General features: G+C 40.8%; 1 protein-coding gene across 1 annotated transcript; it reads left to right on the top strand.

Annotated features, from left to right (window-relative positions):
- The first annotated feature begins 36 nt into the window (after window positions 1–36).
- cUnh4orf33 (chromosome Un C4orf33 homolog) lies at window positions 37–3,322 on the top strand. Its single transcript, XM_079158800.1, has 6 exons — window positions 37–175; window positions 255–448; window positions 1,072–1,132; window positions 1,229–1,280; window positions 1,379–1,578; window positions 2,228–3,322. Exons 1-6 carry the CDS (start codon window positions 108–110, stop codon window positions 2,322–2,324), a joined length of 672 nt encoding a protein of 223 aa, XP_079014926.1. The 5' UTR covers window positions 37–107; the 3' UTR covers window positions 2,325–3,322.
- Window positions 3,323–13,927: the final 10,605 nt, after the last annotated feature.

Here is a 13,927-nt window from a genome sequence, read left to right as displayed (position 1 = left end):
TAACCTAATTTGATAATAAACTGCTTAAAGAGCCGAGCAGGGTATATTAAGACACAAAGAGCCCAGCTGGAGCACATTTGAGTCCACACTACTGGAGCTTTGACAACATGGGGGTAGTTGGTGCTCTTCTACAGTGTCTGACACTTATCCACATTCTGCTATGCTGTGAATCTCTGTAAGTGTGTAGTGGTGTTTCTCCACCGTGTGATTATGTTGCATAGCTGATTCTCATTCTGATTTAATTTTTCTTTCAGTCCTTTTAAGAAAATGCAGTTTTTCATCCAGCACACTTGGGATAGCAATCCTGTGAATCATGACCCTATCAGGATCAATTTCTCTCCTGGACAAGGAGGGCTGAAGATAGAGATGTTTGGTCCCTTCTTCAATGACCCAGCAGCCCCTGCAGGTCCCCCGAGTCAGCCCTTTCCTGGACTCTGGGATTATGAAGGTGGGTGAGAAGGTATGGAGCTCCGGTGATGCTGTATGTATGGTAGTGCACTACACCGCTTCCTAGACATTTACGGCCTATTGTAAGAGGTTGGATAATATTGTACAGGTGTCGCTGTTATGGTTCCCACCCCACAATAACATTGTTATTGCAGTCATGATTTAGGGATTTAGTCTGTATGATGCAATTTGAGGCAAGTCTCAAAGGTGTTGTACAATTATGATTATAGTCCAATGAGGCTACAGACTACCTCTGTTTATGAGGCCATAATAGTGATTGAATTATCATTATTATGGTGACACAGCAATTAAACCCTGTAATGAGGTTGAGTAATAACAATCCTATCTAATTGACCTGAAGTAAGTTCGATTTCTGGTTAATGAGCCCCACATATTTGACCTCATTAATGTTACTTATTAGATTGGAAACCAACCCCATTATAATCTAGGGAGATAATGAGCATGTTAGCCGGTGTGCTTGTTTTCATATCTTACTTGAAAGTACATGACTCTGTTAGTTTTTTTACATAGTATTGTTAAGTTATAACTCAAAATATATGACGCAAATTATTTGATTATTGTTATTATTCTTGATTCAATGGTCTATCTTCTTCATCGCCTCAGTTGTGGAGTCCTTCTTCCTTGACAGTACCACAGAAAATTACCTGGAAGTGGAGTTTTGTCCGTGAGTACAGAGCTAAGCTGTTGTAACATCCATGTGACCATATGTTTGTAGACAATCTTAAATCAAACGAACATACAAACTGTGTTTTCATTTTAGACATGGACAGCACCTGATATTATTGCTCTCGGGAGTTGGCCAAGCATTCCAGGTAGGCAGACGTTGAGGGAGTTATTGAACGGGGCAGTGGTACTTTGAGTTAGGTTTTTAAGTATTTCTTATTGTTGTCTTGTTGCCTTCTTTCTCCAGCAACAACTGCCCATGGTGTTTAATGCCACGATCACAGGGGACAGGTGGATGGGTGAGGCTCTGCTCCCCTGGTCGTACTTACCTCCCAATATCAACAAGATGAACTCCTACGCAATTCATGGCTCAGGAGAGAAGCGTACATATGAGGCTCTCTACCCCATCCCCAAGGAGGAGATAGTGGAAGGCCAAAAACCCAACTTGTGAGTATGCTGATTCCTATGAGTACAGTTGTTTGAGGTCATGCACACAGACATTATTTATGGTTATAGTGTTTTGTTGTGAAGGGGTAGTCCAGGAATTTGGTATCGCACTTTTCTCTTAAGTTGGGGGAATTGTGAAAGACAAATGTATAAAAGAGTGGTCAAAATCAAAGCAGCAGAGGTGTACATATCCCATCTTTCCGTCCCTAGTGTGGCTCATGCTCCAAAAACACTGGATCCTACATTTCCCCTAATGCAACTCTGCGGTCTCTTTCGTTAGACTTCCCCTTATTGGTAAATGTTCACATCTTTCAACGATTTTAGAGCAGAGAATAGAGCCAGAAACATACAACAGGTTTTCACAGACGTAGCTATACTTCTCATGATGAGTAAACTGATCTTTATGTGGGAAATCGTTGGACTGCCCCTTTGATTTTTTTTTTAATATTTTGCAGTCGGACCAAAATAAGTTTGGATGCCACAGTATTAACAGGCCAACTTTCACTTTTTAGATTAGTCAACTATTATCAAACCACTGGCTATGTAATTACACTCACAATTAGATACGCAGTATATGTGTGTATGAATGTGCAAGTGTGTATGTGACAGTTTTGCTCATCCTATATTAAATTCTCCCTCTATCTCTTAGCCACCGCCTGGAGTATTTCCAAAATTTCCGCCTGCAAAGCATCATGGGAGAAGGTTGGATCCAGCCAGAGTCTGATCTGTGGATAGGAAAGCCCTGAGCTTTTCAAAAACACTCCCTTGTCTCTCTCCTTCTGTCTTTCTTTAGCGCACACACACACACACCACAGTGGCCAGGCAATAGTACAAAGATTCATTGACAGGAAACAAAGGGCAATCAATCTTTATTAGTTAATGATGCCAAACGATATGACAAGAAATATGTTATCAGCTTGTCAGAGCATATTAGCCTTCACACACACACATCTCCTTCCACACAGTTACACGCACGCATCACAAGGTATTTGACGTCACCTTAATTTGCCTCGGCAGAGTGTGACCTACAGCAGTTATACTGTGGATGGTGGCAAGAAATGCTCGCTTTGACATTCTGCTCCTGTGTAGCCTGTGCGTTTCACTTCAGTGAGGTAGACCACAGCAGTGGGAATCTTTGCCTGTTAAGAGACACACGCCACCAATAACACGCACAACATTGAAATGAAAAATCTGTTCTTCGGAGATACGTTCTAAAGCTTTTCAATTAGTGTTGCACTCTGTATAGATCCTTTTGGAACCATTTCACTATCTTTATTGAATGCCCTTTACAATTAAATACATCTACATTTACATATTGATTACATATCGGTGATGAAGTATATTGTCCATTTCTTTTTCTCTGAAATTGTTTGTGACTCAATGTCATTTTAATGGGCGATGGTGGCTAAGTGGAGAGCAGGGCCGTCCTTCAATCAGAGGATCAGCGGTTGGAACTCTGGCTCCGCTAGTCGCATGTCGATGTGTCCTTGAGCGAGACACTTAACCAGAAATTGCTCCCGTAGCTGTGCCTACGGTGAATGAATGTGATAGAATCTGAATTGTAAGTCGCTTTGGATAAAAGCGTCTGCTAAATGACTGTAATGTAATTGTTTTTCTGATGCAGGATTATAGAAAAACTTAATAATTATAGTCGTCATTATATATTAGGTACATAAATGTGAAATTGAACCTCTGCAATTGTTGATTATGTTTCATGTCTCTCCATTAAATTAATGCACCTTCACTTTGAAAATATTATTTGTTGCTTTCTTGCTGAAAGTTAGAGGAGGTTACTTAAAAGTACGAGTAAAAAAACATATAAATAAATAACTTGTAAAAGTCCTTCATTCAAACTACTAATTAAGAAACATTATACAAGTCGTGTTGCCTTAATGTATTTTAAGTATCAAAGGGAACTTTCTTTCTGCAGAGAAATGTCACCTTAGCATCAAACTATTCCTTTAACTTGACCAACTGTGGAATATACGGCCTCTCATTATATCAAATCATGTATGATTTGGACTCTTAATGACAAATCAAATTAAATAGTAGTAAGCTGCGTGGAATATTAAATTGACTCATCCCGACACTCTGCAGTTCATCCCCCCTTATATAGCAAATATCAAAGTCCCCCTCACTTACTTTTCCACCTACTTTTAGAGTAAAGTTGAGATCACAGGCCCTCTGATCCTCAACACACACATGATGATTGATGACTCACAAATCTCTGTCTTCTCTCCATGACCCTGCATGTCTTTCCCCCTTGCCCCTGCTAAACCGCCTTGTCGAGCCTGTGTATTTATCAGAAGCTCCTCTTGGATCGCTGGCTGGCAAACCGCTTCCCCTGACCAGGAGCCGGGGAACTGATCGATTTTCATATTTGATGTGTTGCTCCTCGCAATGGCAACCCAAAAGCCCACAGTGAGCCCTATCAGTTTTAATTGGCATTCTCGCCTTTGAAATGCGTGCCGTGATTAGGCCTAGAGAGCCCACTGCTTAAGCCCCCTCCTTATGATCGCCTGCGGTGCCTTGCCACTGCACTGCGCACTATTCACATGCATGCACACTCATGGAGTTGGCACATTGGATTTCACCAGTCGCCTATTAATAAAATGACCTAAAAATATGTTTCTGGACACTAAGAATGAAACAGGATCTTCATGAAACACTTTGATGAATATACATGACTATACCCACCCACCTGTGTGCAGTCAGAGGATGTGTGTCCCCACTAAGGTTTAAACCCAGCTCCCTCTAATTAGTGTGAAAAGATGAGAGGGGAGAGCAGAACAGGTAGCTGCCTCTCCTCTACCGCCAAAGCCCCGGCAGACAAGCAGACACAAGAGCCGTCTTATCCCCCTCAGAAAAAAGAGACCAGCCTGCTCTGAAACATTCAACACCAGCTTAAGGGTGATTCTGCGTGTCAGAAACTTTCTGGTGATCACCCTAGACCTAGTTTTTTTTCTCTCTCCAAGAGACGTGGGTCTCATTTCTTCCAAGTTTAAAGAGTGTTTGAGGGTATGAAATGAGAATAAAATTGTGATGAAAAATAGAACGGGAGTGATCTGGGAACGTGAAAAGAGGGAAAGATTGAAAAAGCGAAAACGGTAATGACTTTATCTTAAGGATTCTGGAATAGAGACGCAAATAAAAGATTCATACTGAAGCTAATAAGATACTGGGACGGTTCGTAGCCTTTGCAGGCCAAAAAACGGTATCAGATTGTACAGAGAGATAGAACTTATCAACACTGTGCAGTACACAATCCTATATGGCTGCCTTCCAATATACCACATCGCACGAACAGAAGCAAACTTTGATCAGTGTTCACATAGGACTTTATCTTAATCACCAAAGAAATAAACTGAAGGCAACCTTATCAACAATCTATTTTCCACAGCGACCAAGGCAAAGCCAGTCGTAAAATATGGAAATACACCAACAGCTGTGTCAGTATTCCACGAAGGTTAAAGTGAATAGGCTTACAATAAAGCCCCAATGGAAGAGATTATGACATTCCAGTGTTTCTCTTGAGCAACTGAATGTCTAATTATTGTCCAACAAGTCCATCATTATTGAGAGGGCTGCGGGGGTGAAGGATGGGAAGAGCGGTGCTATGAACAAAGATCTGGACTTAAATGCTTTATGCAGTGTATGTGTGTGTGTGTGTGTGTGTGTGTGTGTGTGTGTGTGTGTGTGTGTGTGTGTGTGTGTGTGAATGCGTGATGATACAGCTAATTGCAGTTGAAGCTGTGTACGATGATGGCATGGGCAGAATGTGGGATGAAGCTGTAAGAGGCTGGGGAGAGGAAAAGAGAGACGCAGAGCCAAGCGAATGCCAGGGACATTAATAAGGGCCAGACGAGTTCTAGTTCTCAAAAACACTGCAGTGAGGAGGAGAAGAGAGAGGGAGAGAATGAGGGAAAAAAGAAACAAGAGCAGAGGGGTTTCATTACAGAAGAATGCTTGACAAACGTTTGCAAACAGCAATGCTCTTTCCTTCTCACATCCACACACTGATAGACATGCACAAAATGTTCAGGTCAACATGAAGACAAATTACACACAGAGAGACACATACAAACAGAAAGTACACACAATCTATTCCAACCAGATCCATACAGAAATTGCCTTTATGTTCATGAGTCATTGCTCGTATGCATTCATATTTTACAGTACGAAATAACTATTACTTCAGCTTCATACACACATATATGCACTCCCATCAAACACTGTTGCTCGATTTATTTGTCTCAAAGGGGAATGGGATTCATATGTTATCATCGCATAAACATTACAAACAAATGATATCAGTAAGAGCGTGAAAGAAAGTAAATTAAGCTTTCTTTATTGTCAACACAGAATATAAATCATGAGTGTTTGCCTAATTGATTCCATTACGTTCCCACCTGCCTGCCGACTCTCTCGTCCATCCGTGCATTGTTTATCTTCATTTTAAGCTAGATGGATGAAAGGGGTTGTTATTGGATGTGAAACCCGCTGAATTCCATCCTTTTTAGCGAGCACATTAATTGCCAATTAGATGTGACACCGAGTTATTAAAGAATATTTGTTGTTGTACAATAAACTCACAAAGAAATAAACTCTTGATACAGAAGTTTACTTGTTTGGGAGATAAGAAATGGTGATATTCCTTTGTTTTTAATAGCAAATAGACCGCTTTACGCTTGAAGGTAATTTATGTGCAGCTTGATATTACCGGCCGAAAGTGAACAAGTTCACTAACTCTTAATTGGGAAATAAATCACACTGTTGCCATAGTAACAAACACTTTAAAAGTGGTAATGGCAAAATGAGAGCATGCTGATAGTGTCTCAGCACATTGTTGTGTGTGTGTACGTGCATGTGTCCACTCATGCATGTGTTTTCACCCCCTCCAGCTCATTACTAGAGAGCCTTGTTAATACAGCTGCTGCTATGTACTGTACATGGCATGCCGTTTCATTCCATTAGGTCTTGTTTTGTCCGTATTGCTCTTACAGAAGGAGCTGCGGGCTTGCTCGTTTAAAACACTGACAAATGTTGAAATAACAATATAGTTAATCACATAAAGTGAACAAAAAAATAATCGTGTCATTAGGTGTCACAGTCCACAAATCATTTCTTCCACTTAGTCCATTATCATTATTTACCCCCTTTCACATTCTACTTTTTAAAATCTTTTCCACTTTCATTCATTTCTCCTCTTCCCCGATGTTCTTCTCCTGGGCCCTGTCCTCTACTCTCCAGTCCCCTTCAGCTCATGAAATGGATGGAGGCAGAAAGGGCATTAGCGTAGATGAATGGGTAGACTGCCAAACACAATCTGGCCCACTTCAGTAGACAATTTAATATGGACTCGCCCACAGTGTGGTTACCCTGCCAGGGCGCTGCACTAAATCTCACTTTGAATTGCTATGATGGATACAGATGTGACACATCAAAACGTGTGTGTGTGTGTGTGAGTGTGTATGTGCTGGTATGTGTGCATTCCTGTGTTTGAGTAGGCATGATGGTTACAACAGACGATCAACAGACGGGTGAGCTGTGAGAGGCAGGAGTGATAATTATAGTATTTATCTGGGTTAGGCTAGGTGTCATGGCTGCCTGCGTTGCATTATGAACAGATAAAAGGCTGAAGTTATACTTTCAATGCTTTCCATCAATTCAACACCTTTCAAAAGAGAGCAGACCATGCATGAAAGAGATGAAGGGTATCATTTAAAGTGAATGTGTTCGAATGCAGAAAGTAGACTGTTGTGGCCTTATGGTGATTATAGGATTTGATTTCACTAGAATATAGATCTATGAGGAGAATAGTGTAAATTAGCAGGAAATCAACCAAGATGAAAACAGAATTCATTCTGCTTTGAAAATGTGCCAACATTGACAAATTATAATTTATCTCTGACACATTTTCAGCTGCAAGCACACTTAAATTGGACCAGACCAGCAGCAGGTAAATCAAACTCTTGCCGAAATCAGTCAGGAGAAGAGAAGAGTGAAAACAACTTTTCCAATGACAGAATTCCTTTTTTGCTCTTCTTACAATGAAGAAATAAGCGATTGCAGCGTCTACGCTAACCTCTTTAGCAGCCCACCATTGTTGTTTTGAACAAACAGTGCACTCCACTTCGCTTCACACACACCTAACCTGCGCCCGTAGCTTCCAAAAGCGCCTCACAGAACCATTATTGATTCGGACAAAGATGGATTTTCACGTCAATGTTTGATCTTGTGATCCTGCAATTCTTGCGTAACCTCCAGCTGCTTTGAAAAGGTAAGCATAGACATGCCTCAAGGATAAGACTGGGTCTCAGCTCCCAAATTATTTAGAAGGGCTACAGAAGGACCAGCATGCAGGCCTATCCATCTGCAAGATGGCCACATTAAGCACACAGGCAGAGGACACAGAAGACGCACCATGATCACTTGATCAAACATACGAGATATGTCCCTATATCAAAAAACACCAACAGATAGTTGAAGCCACTCAGTTTACACATGATGGATTTATTATGAACAGAAGTTGAGGAAACTATTAATACTACTAATAGTGATACTATTAGTTTAATCATACCTCTGTTCGGTTTATTAAAATGTAAAATGACGTTTTGTCGAACCACATTTTTTTGTTTCAAGGTTAACAACGTTAACAATGGTTTAAACGTTCAAAGTAGACACGTTTAAAACATTAAGTTGAGCCAACAACTGCTTATTTAGATTATCCAGTAATATCAATATCCAACGTTTATTTCTTACTCGTAATACAGTTCCAGCTTTAACAAGCCCCCATCTTTCTGGGAAAATGTTACCCCAAAAACAATGCATGCTGGGATGTAAACCCTTGTCACATTGCCACTGGGCAGAATTATCCATAACCTCTGAGGAAATGATCCAAAATACAACATAGATACTGTTGCTTTGACAACTGCTACTGATGCTTCAACTAACAAACTATCTTGGTGTTAATTATGTTTGATAATTAAATTGTTATTGGTTTAATCAGCTGCAGCCAAAGAAACAGGCAACACTAAGTGGCTTTGGTCTAAATAACCACTGCCACCCTGTCCTCTAACAGCATCGTATTAGCCAAGATAAGGGACAAATCAATGGTTTGAAAGTCACTGGATGATCAGTGCACAGCCATTTATCTCCTCTGACTCAATTAATTCTATTGCTCTCACTAAGCAGATCAATCAGTGCAACTGAAGAAAGTGCATTTCTAAGTGACAACTTTACTAAGATGCCCTAATTGCCTCTTATTACTGGAAAATGCCATTCATTTTAAGAATGACCATATGTTACTCGGATGCTCTTAAATGTTCAGCAGTTGTGAATAGAAACAACTCTATTGTGTACTCCACAGCAGGGTGATAAGTTGTCATATGAACTTTGACGTACAGTAGTAGTTAGCCATGCAGTGATGCATCAGGGCAGACAATTGATATCCTGTGAGACAAGGGACCAAACCAAGGTTTGCTCTTTTGTTACATTGGATACATTTGATCCGGTTAGTTTAACATTGCAATTATGTGAGCACACTCAAGAACTATACTTACATCCTGTCATCATCATCTACGTGAGCTGCGTTTCCCTTTACGTGCATTTGATTAGTTTATAAACGGGCCCTCTGGACCTCTTGGTAAATAATTGAAAAGTTTCAGAATCTATCTTTGTGTTTTTTTTTTTTTTTTAAATGACTCTTTATAAAGTCGTTGAACCAAACATTTAGTCTCCTCCTTTCCCCATGTGCCACCAGGGCTCACTTCAGTAGACAATTTAATATGGACTCGCCCACAGTGCGGTTACCCTGCCAGGGCGCTGCACTAAATCTCACTTTGAATTGCTATGATGGATACAGATGTGACACATCAACACGTGTGTGTGTGTGTGTGTGAGTGTGTATGTGCTGGTATGTGTGCATTCCTGTGTTTGAGTAAGCATGATGGTTACAACAGACGATCAACAGACGGGTGAGTGAGTGATAATTATAGTATTTATCTGGGTTAGGCTAGGTGTCATGGCTGCCTGCGTTGCATTATGAACAGATAAAAGGCTGAAGTTATACTTTCAATGCTTTCCAGCAATTCAACACCTGTAACTCACTTTCAAAAGAGAGCAGACCATGCATGAAAGAGATGAAGGGTATAATTTAAAGTGAATGTGTTCGAATGCAGAACGTAGACTGTTGTGGCCTTATGGTGATTATAGGATTTGATTTCACTAGAATATAGATCTATGAGGAGAATAGTGTAAATTAACAGGAAATCAACCAAGATGAAAACAGAATTCATTCTGCTTTGAAAATGTGCCAACATTGACAAATTATAATTTATCTCTGACACATTTTCATGTGCCACCAGGGCTCATTTGGTTGTGTTTTTCCAGTTTAATTCCTGCTTTAGTTTCCAGACCATGGTCGGGAAGCACAGGACAGGGGAGACTGTAATTTGCCTCCGGGGCCAACATTGATGCTCACTCCGGGGCTCAGCGGGGCTTTACCCAGCGGATGAGGAGCAAGAAACAGGAATTCATAAGACATGCTTAGACAAACTGAAATAACATATGTGCTGCCACTTGACAATTTTACTACTTATTTCTCCTCTGCTCCAATCGGTAACATCTGTCTGCTCTGAGCGCGTACATCAGTCTCTCTCTCACTCTCTCTCTCTACCACACATACTCTACCCACTATGCCAACACTACGCACTGAGTTATTCCTAAAAGGAGCTACGCTACTCTTGACGATAGCCTGCCAGAGTTTCCTGTAACTGTTCCGAAAGTCTGAACCGTTCCGAAAATGTTTTGACTAAATCAATTTGATGCAGACGGAGATCACCGCTTTTAGTCAGACTAGGTTTGGCTTTTCTGTGCTGTTTCGTGAGCCATAGTCCCAAATTGCGTTACTGACTGCCAGCAAAATACCTCCACTAATTAATGTTATGCTCTACTTAATAACTGCAGTGGTTATTTCAAAGCAAGCGACTAATTTGCTTATTTGGAAATTACATCCTGTTGACAATTCTTAGTAAAACTATTAATTCTGCAAATCTGCACTGTAAAATCCTGCATTCAAATGTTTATTTCAAGTGAAGAGAGGCAATATCAACACAATGTATTTAATGTATTTACCTCTGTTCAACGTGGAGCTTGCAATTCTATTATGATGCTGGATAGTTTAATGAATAAAAATGCATCATATTTGAATTGTTATATTTTGTGAGTCAAATCTGAATCTGCAACGTGACCAGTAACATTTCTCTTTCAGGTGAGTGTAGCGCTGCAAAGGTTTCATCTGCAGTAGAATTAGTTAGAATAGTAACATAATTCAATACTTTTCATATCTAAACATCATCATGAACATATAGATGTTCGGGGACCCTTTAGTTGGGACCTAACAGCAAAGTCTGCCTCTCTTGTTTTCTCCTGTGAATCAGAGTGTTCCACTGTTGCTCACTGACCGTGAGTAGCTGTGACTTAAGTGGGTGACACATTTATGTCATGGCAGGTGTATTGCTAACGACCCAAGGAAGCACAGTGTTGAGAGTGAAGTTGTTTGTATGAGAAAGCTGAAAGTAGCAAGAGCACAGGCCAAGCCTTCAGCCCGGTCTGTTTTGAACAAGGACTGCACTAGTATAATAGTATAATTAAATATGCTTATTCACTTTGCTTGTTGAGAGTTACATGAAGAGATAACAATCTTAATATGTACAGTGAATATGAAGGCTTGCAGAGCTAATTATGACTGGCTGGTGCTATCATGTTCCTATCTGTCAGACGTTAGCTCAGCAGCTACGATAGTTTACCAGTAACCCTGAGAGCAGTCACTATGTCTCCAAATATTTTATGAACACACACACAGATGACCTTCGTTTTGACATTTACTGGTGTGACCGGGGCTTCATGCTAATGAAAATTTGTGAAGATGGCAACCACAGAACCGCATGAATGCAAGAGAGAGAGAGAGAGAGAGGATTAACTCATAACTAGAGACTCTGCAATGTATCCCTCTCCTGTATCTGGGGCACAAAGTGACAGTAGAGATGGCCCCATATGACGTACACCAGGAAGGAATTATATTATGCATTCATATGGGCGGTGTGAAAGGAAAGGGATCACTCACTTCTTATTATATAGCCACATGTTTGCATGGTGGTGGCATGTTGGACAGTCTCCTGGGCAGACTTAAGACAGCAGAGCTAGCATAACAGACGTTTGTCTTCCATCAAGCCGGCATCCACAATCAGGACAATGGACGATAATTCTAATTCCAGAAAAAAAAGAGAAAAAGATTATTCGCGAAAAAACAAGAAGAAAGTGACAGAGAATTGTAAAAGAAGACATCCTTACAATGAAGGCTCTCCAGCATCATAGGAAGTGGAGTCACTGTAAATGACAGTACCTTGGACAATACCTGGGACTGCAACCATGGCAACTAGAACAGCTATTAAATGCACTATCAACAAGTCGAAGTGATGGATTGAAAGCTGTAGGATAAAAGGCTTGCTGACCTGTATATAACCTGCTCAGTTGTTAAGAAATAAGTTAGACTTAATTCATAAACTGGGTCACAGAGACGGATGGTAGTACACACTGCATAGTATACGCTGCAATTATTTGAATATACTGGACTCTTCACATACAGCACTTTCATCATGTTGACAATGTGTCCATTTCACTTCCACTGTTGACCTCGTGTGGAAATGTGAATTCTAGTGGTGTTTGCTTTGCAGCTTGTAGTTGGTAAACCAAGAACAGTGAGTACTTTACGAGTCAGAAAACTGACAAAGAAGTGTTGTGTAAGTAGAAGGTCATAATGTGGAGGGTTAATATTCAGCCTTGGATTTACAGCTTTGAAAGGATTATAAGCAAGTTTCATCACATGAAAGTGTAGTGCCTCCTGGAGGGTTGGCATCTTTGAAATAAAGATGTGATCAGAATGTGATTGGAGAAGTACAAGCAAAGTGCAGCAAAGGATGAGAGGATATACAAAGAGGTGGTAGAGAATAATATAAAGCACAAGAGTTGAAATGGGTAAGAGGAAAAGCAAATCAAACAGCACAAACAGCACGGAAAGGGGAAAAATAGGAAACAGATAAAAGCAGGAAACAGAAAACTTGCCTAAGACAAAGTAATTGCGCAGGAGAGAGAAATAGAGGGCAAGCTTAAAGAGAAAGAGCAGAAGATGGAGAATGTAAATGCTAAAAGTCAAATGCAGGATTCTACTGGGACTGAGGGGAGGTTTACAAAAGGGAACTCAAACAGTCGGAAAACAGGCCGATAGAGCTGTTTTATTTCAGTCTAATATTATTTTTCATCACTGCTGATGTTTGCCGGCTGGCAACCAGTCAAACTGCTGATCAGAAGCAGCTTGGTGATGAGCGAAGGAGTTACTACATCTCCACTTTCACAGATAAGACAAAACTAGAATATCTTTTATTTTACCCTCTTCATGTGACTTATCTCCTTCTCCAACTTTTGTTTCCCATGTCCTCTCACTCTTTCCTTCCGCCTCTGTTTCTCCTCTTGCATCTCTCTCTCTCTCTCTCTCTCTCTCTCTCTCTCTCCCCATTTCTGCATCCTCTTCTCTCTTCTTATCATGCTGATAAGGTTTCTATCTAGCTGCCAAGCAGACACTGATAATGTTCTGACATCCAACAGCAATTAACTAAAGCTCTGTGTCTCCCCTCAGACGAAAAAAAAAAAGCTGTTTGTCTGCATTTTGAGAGAAACTCTCACTCTGAGCTACCTTCTGAATATTTGATCAGAGCGGTGGAACACTTTTGAACCTGCCATCACAGAAGCAGGAGAAGATGGCTTCGCTCATCTGCTCAGTGTTGTGTCTCTCAGCGTTTCTGTTAAGAGTCAGACTTGGGCAGCACGGCTGATCACAATTCCAAAAGTAAATGTATTTAATTTCGTTAGCGAGTGTGCACGCACGGGGTTCAATGCGTGAGTGAGTGAATGAGCATAAACTGTCACAGCTGCTCTGCTCCTTTCCAGCGTTACATGGGTAACGTGTCAGCGACTGGTAATAGCTCATTCGCTGCTCTGAATTAAAACACAATCAGCTAATAGGAGTACAGGGAGAGAGGCGGGATCTAACAGGATTTATGAGAAAATGAAAAGTGATTGGATGTGAAGATTGAATTAGCAGAAAGCAGTCTGGTGTCAGACTCTATGAAGGTGACTGACTGGACAAGTGAGCGGCCGACTCTCAGTGGACCAAAACCCATCCAAAACCTGTCTGTCAAATTAGTGTGATAGGTAGGCCCCTCCCAACAGTTAGGCTGGGCAAGCAACTTGCCAGCTATGAGTTTGAATGGCCTTACACGCCCTTTTCTGC

The sequence above is a fragment of the Pholis gunnellus genome (genome assembly GCF_910591455.1).
Source record: "Pholis gunnellus genome assembly, chromosome: 5".
Lineage (NCBI taxonomy): Eukaryota > Metazoa > Chordata > Actinopteri > Perciformes > Pholidae > Pholis > Pholis gunnellus.
The sequence above is the reverse complement of the archived record's forward strand: the minus strand, read 5'-3'. Positions and strand labels throughout refer to the sequence as shown.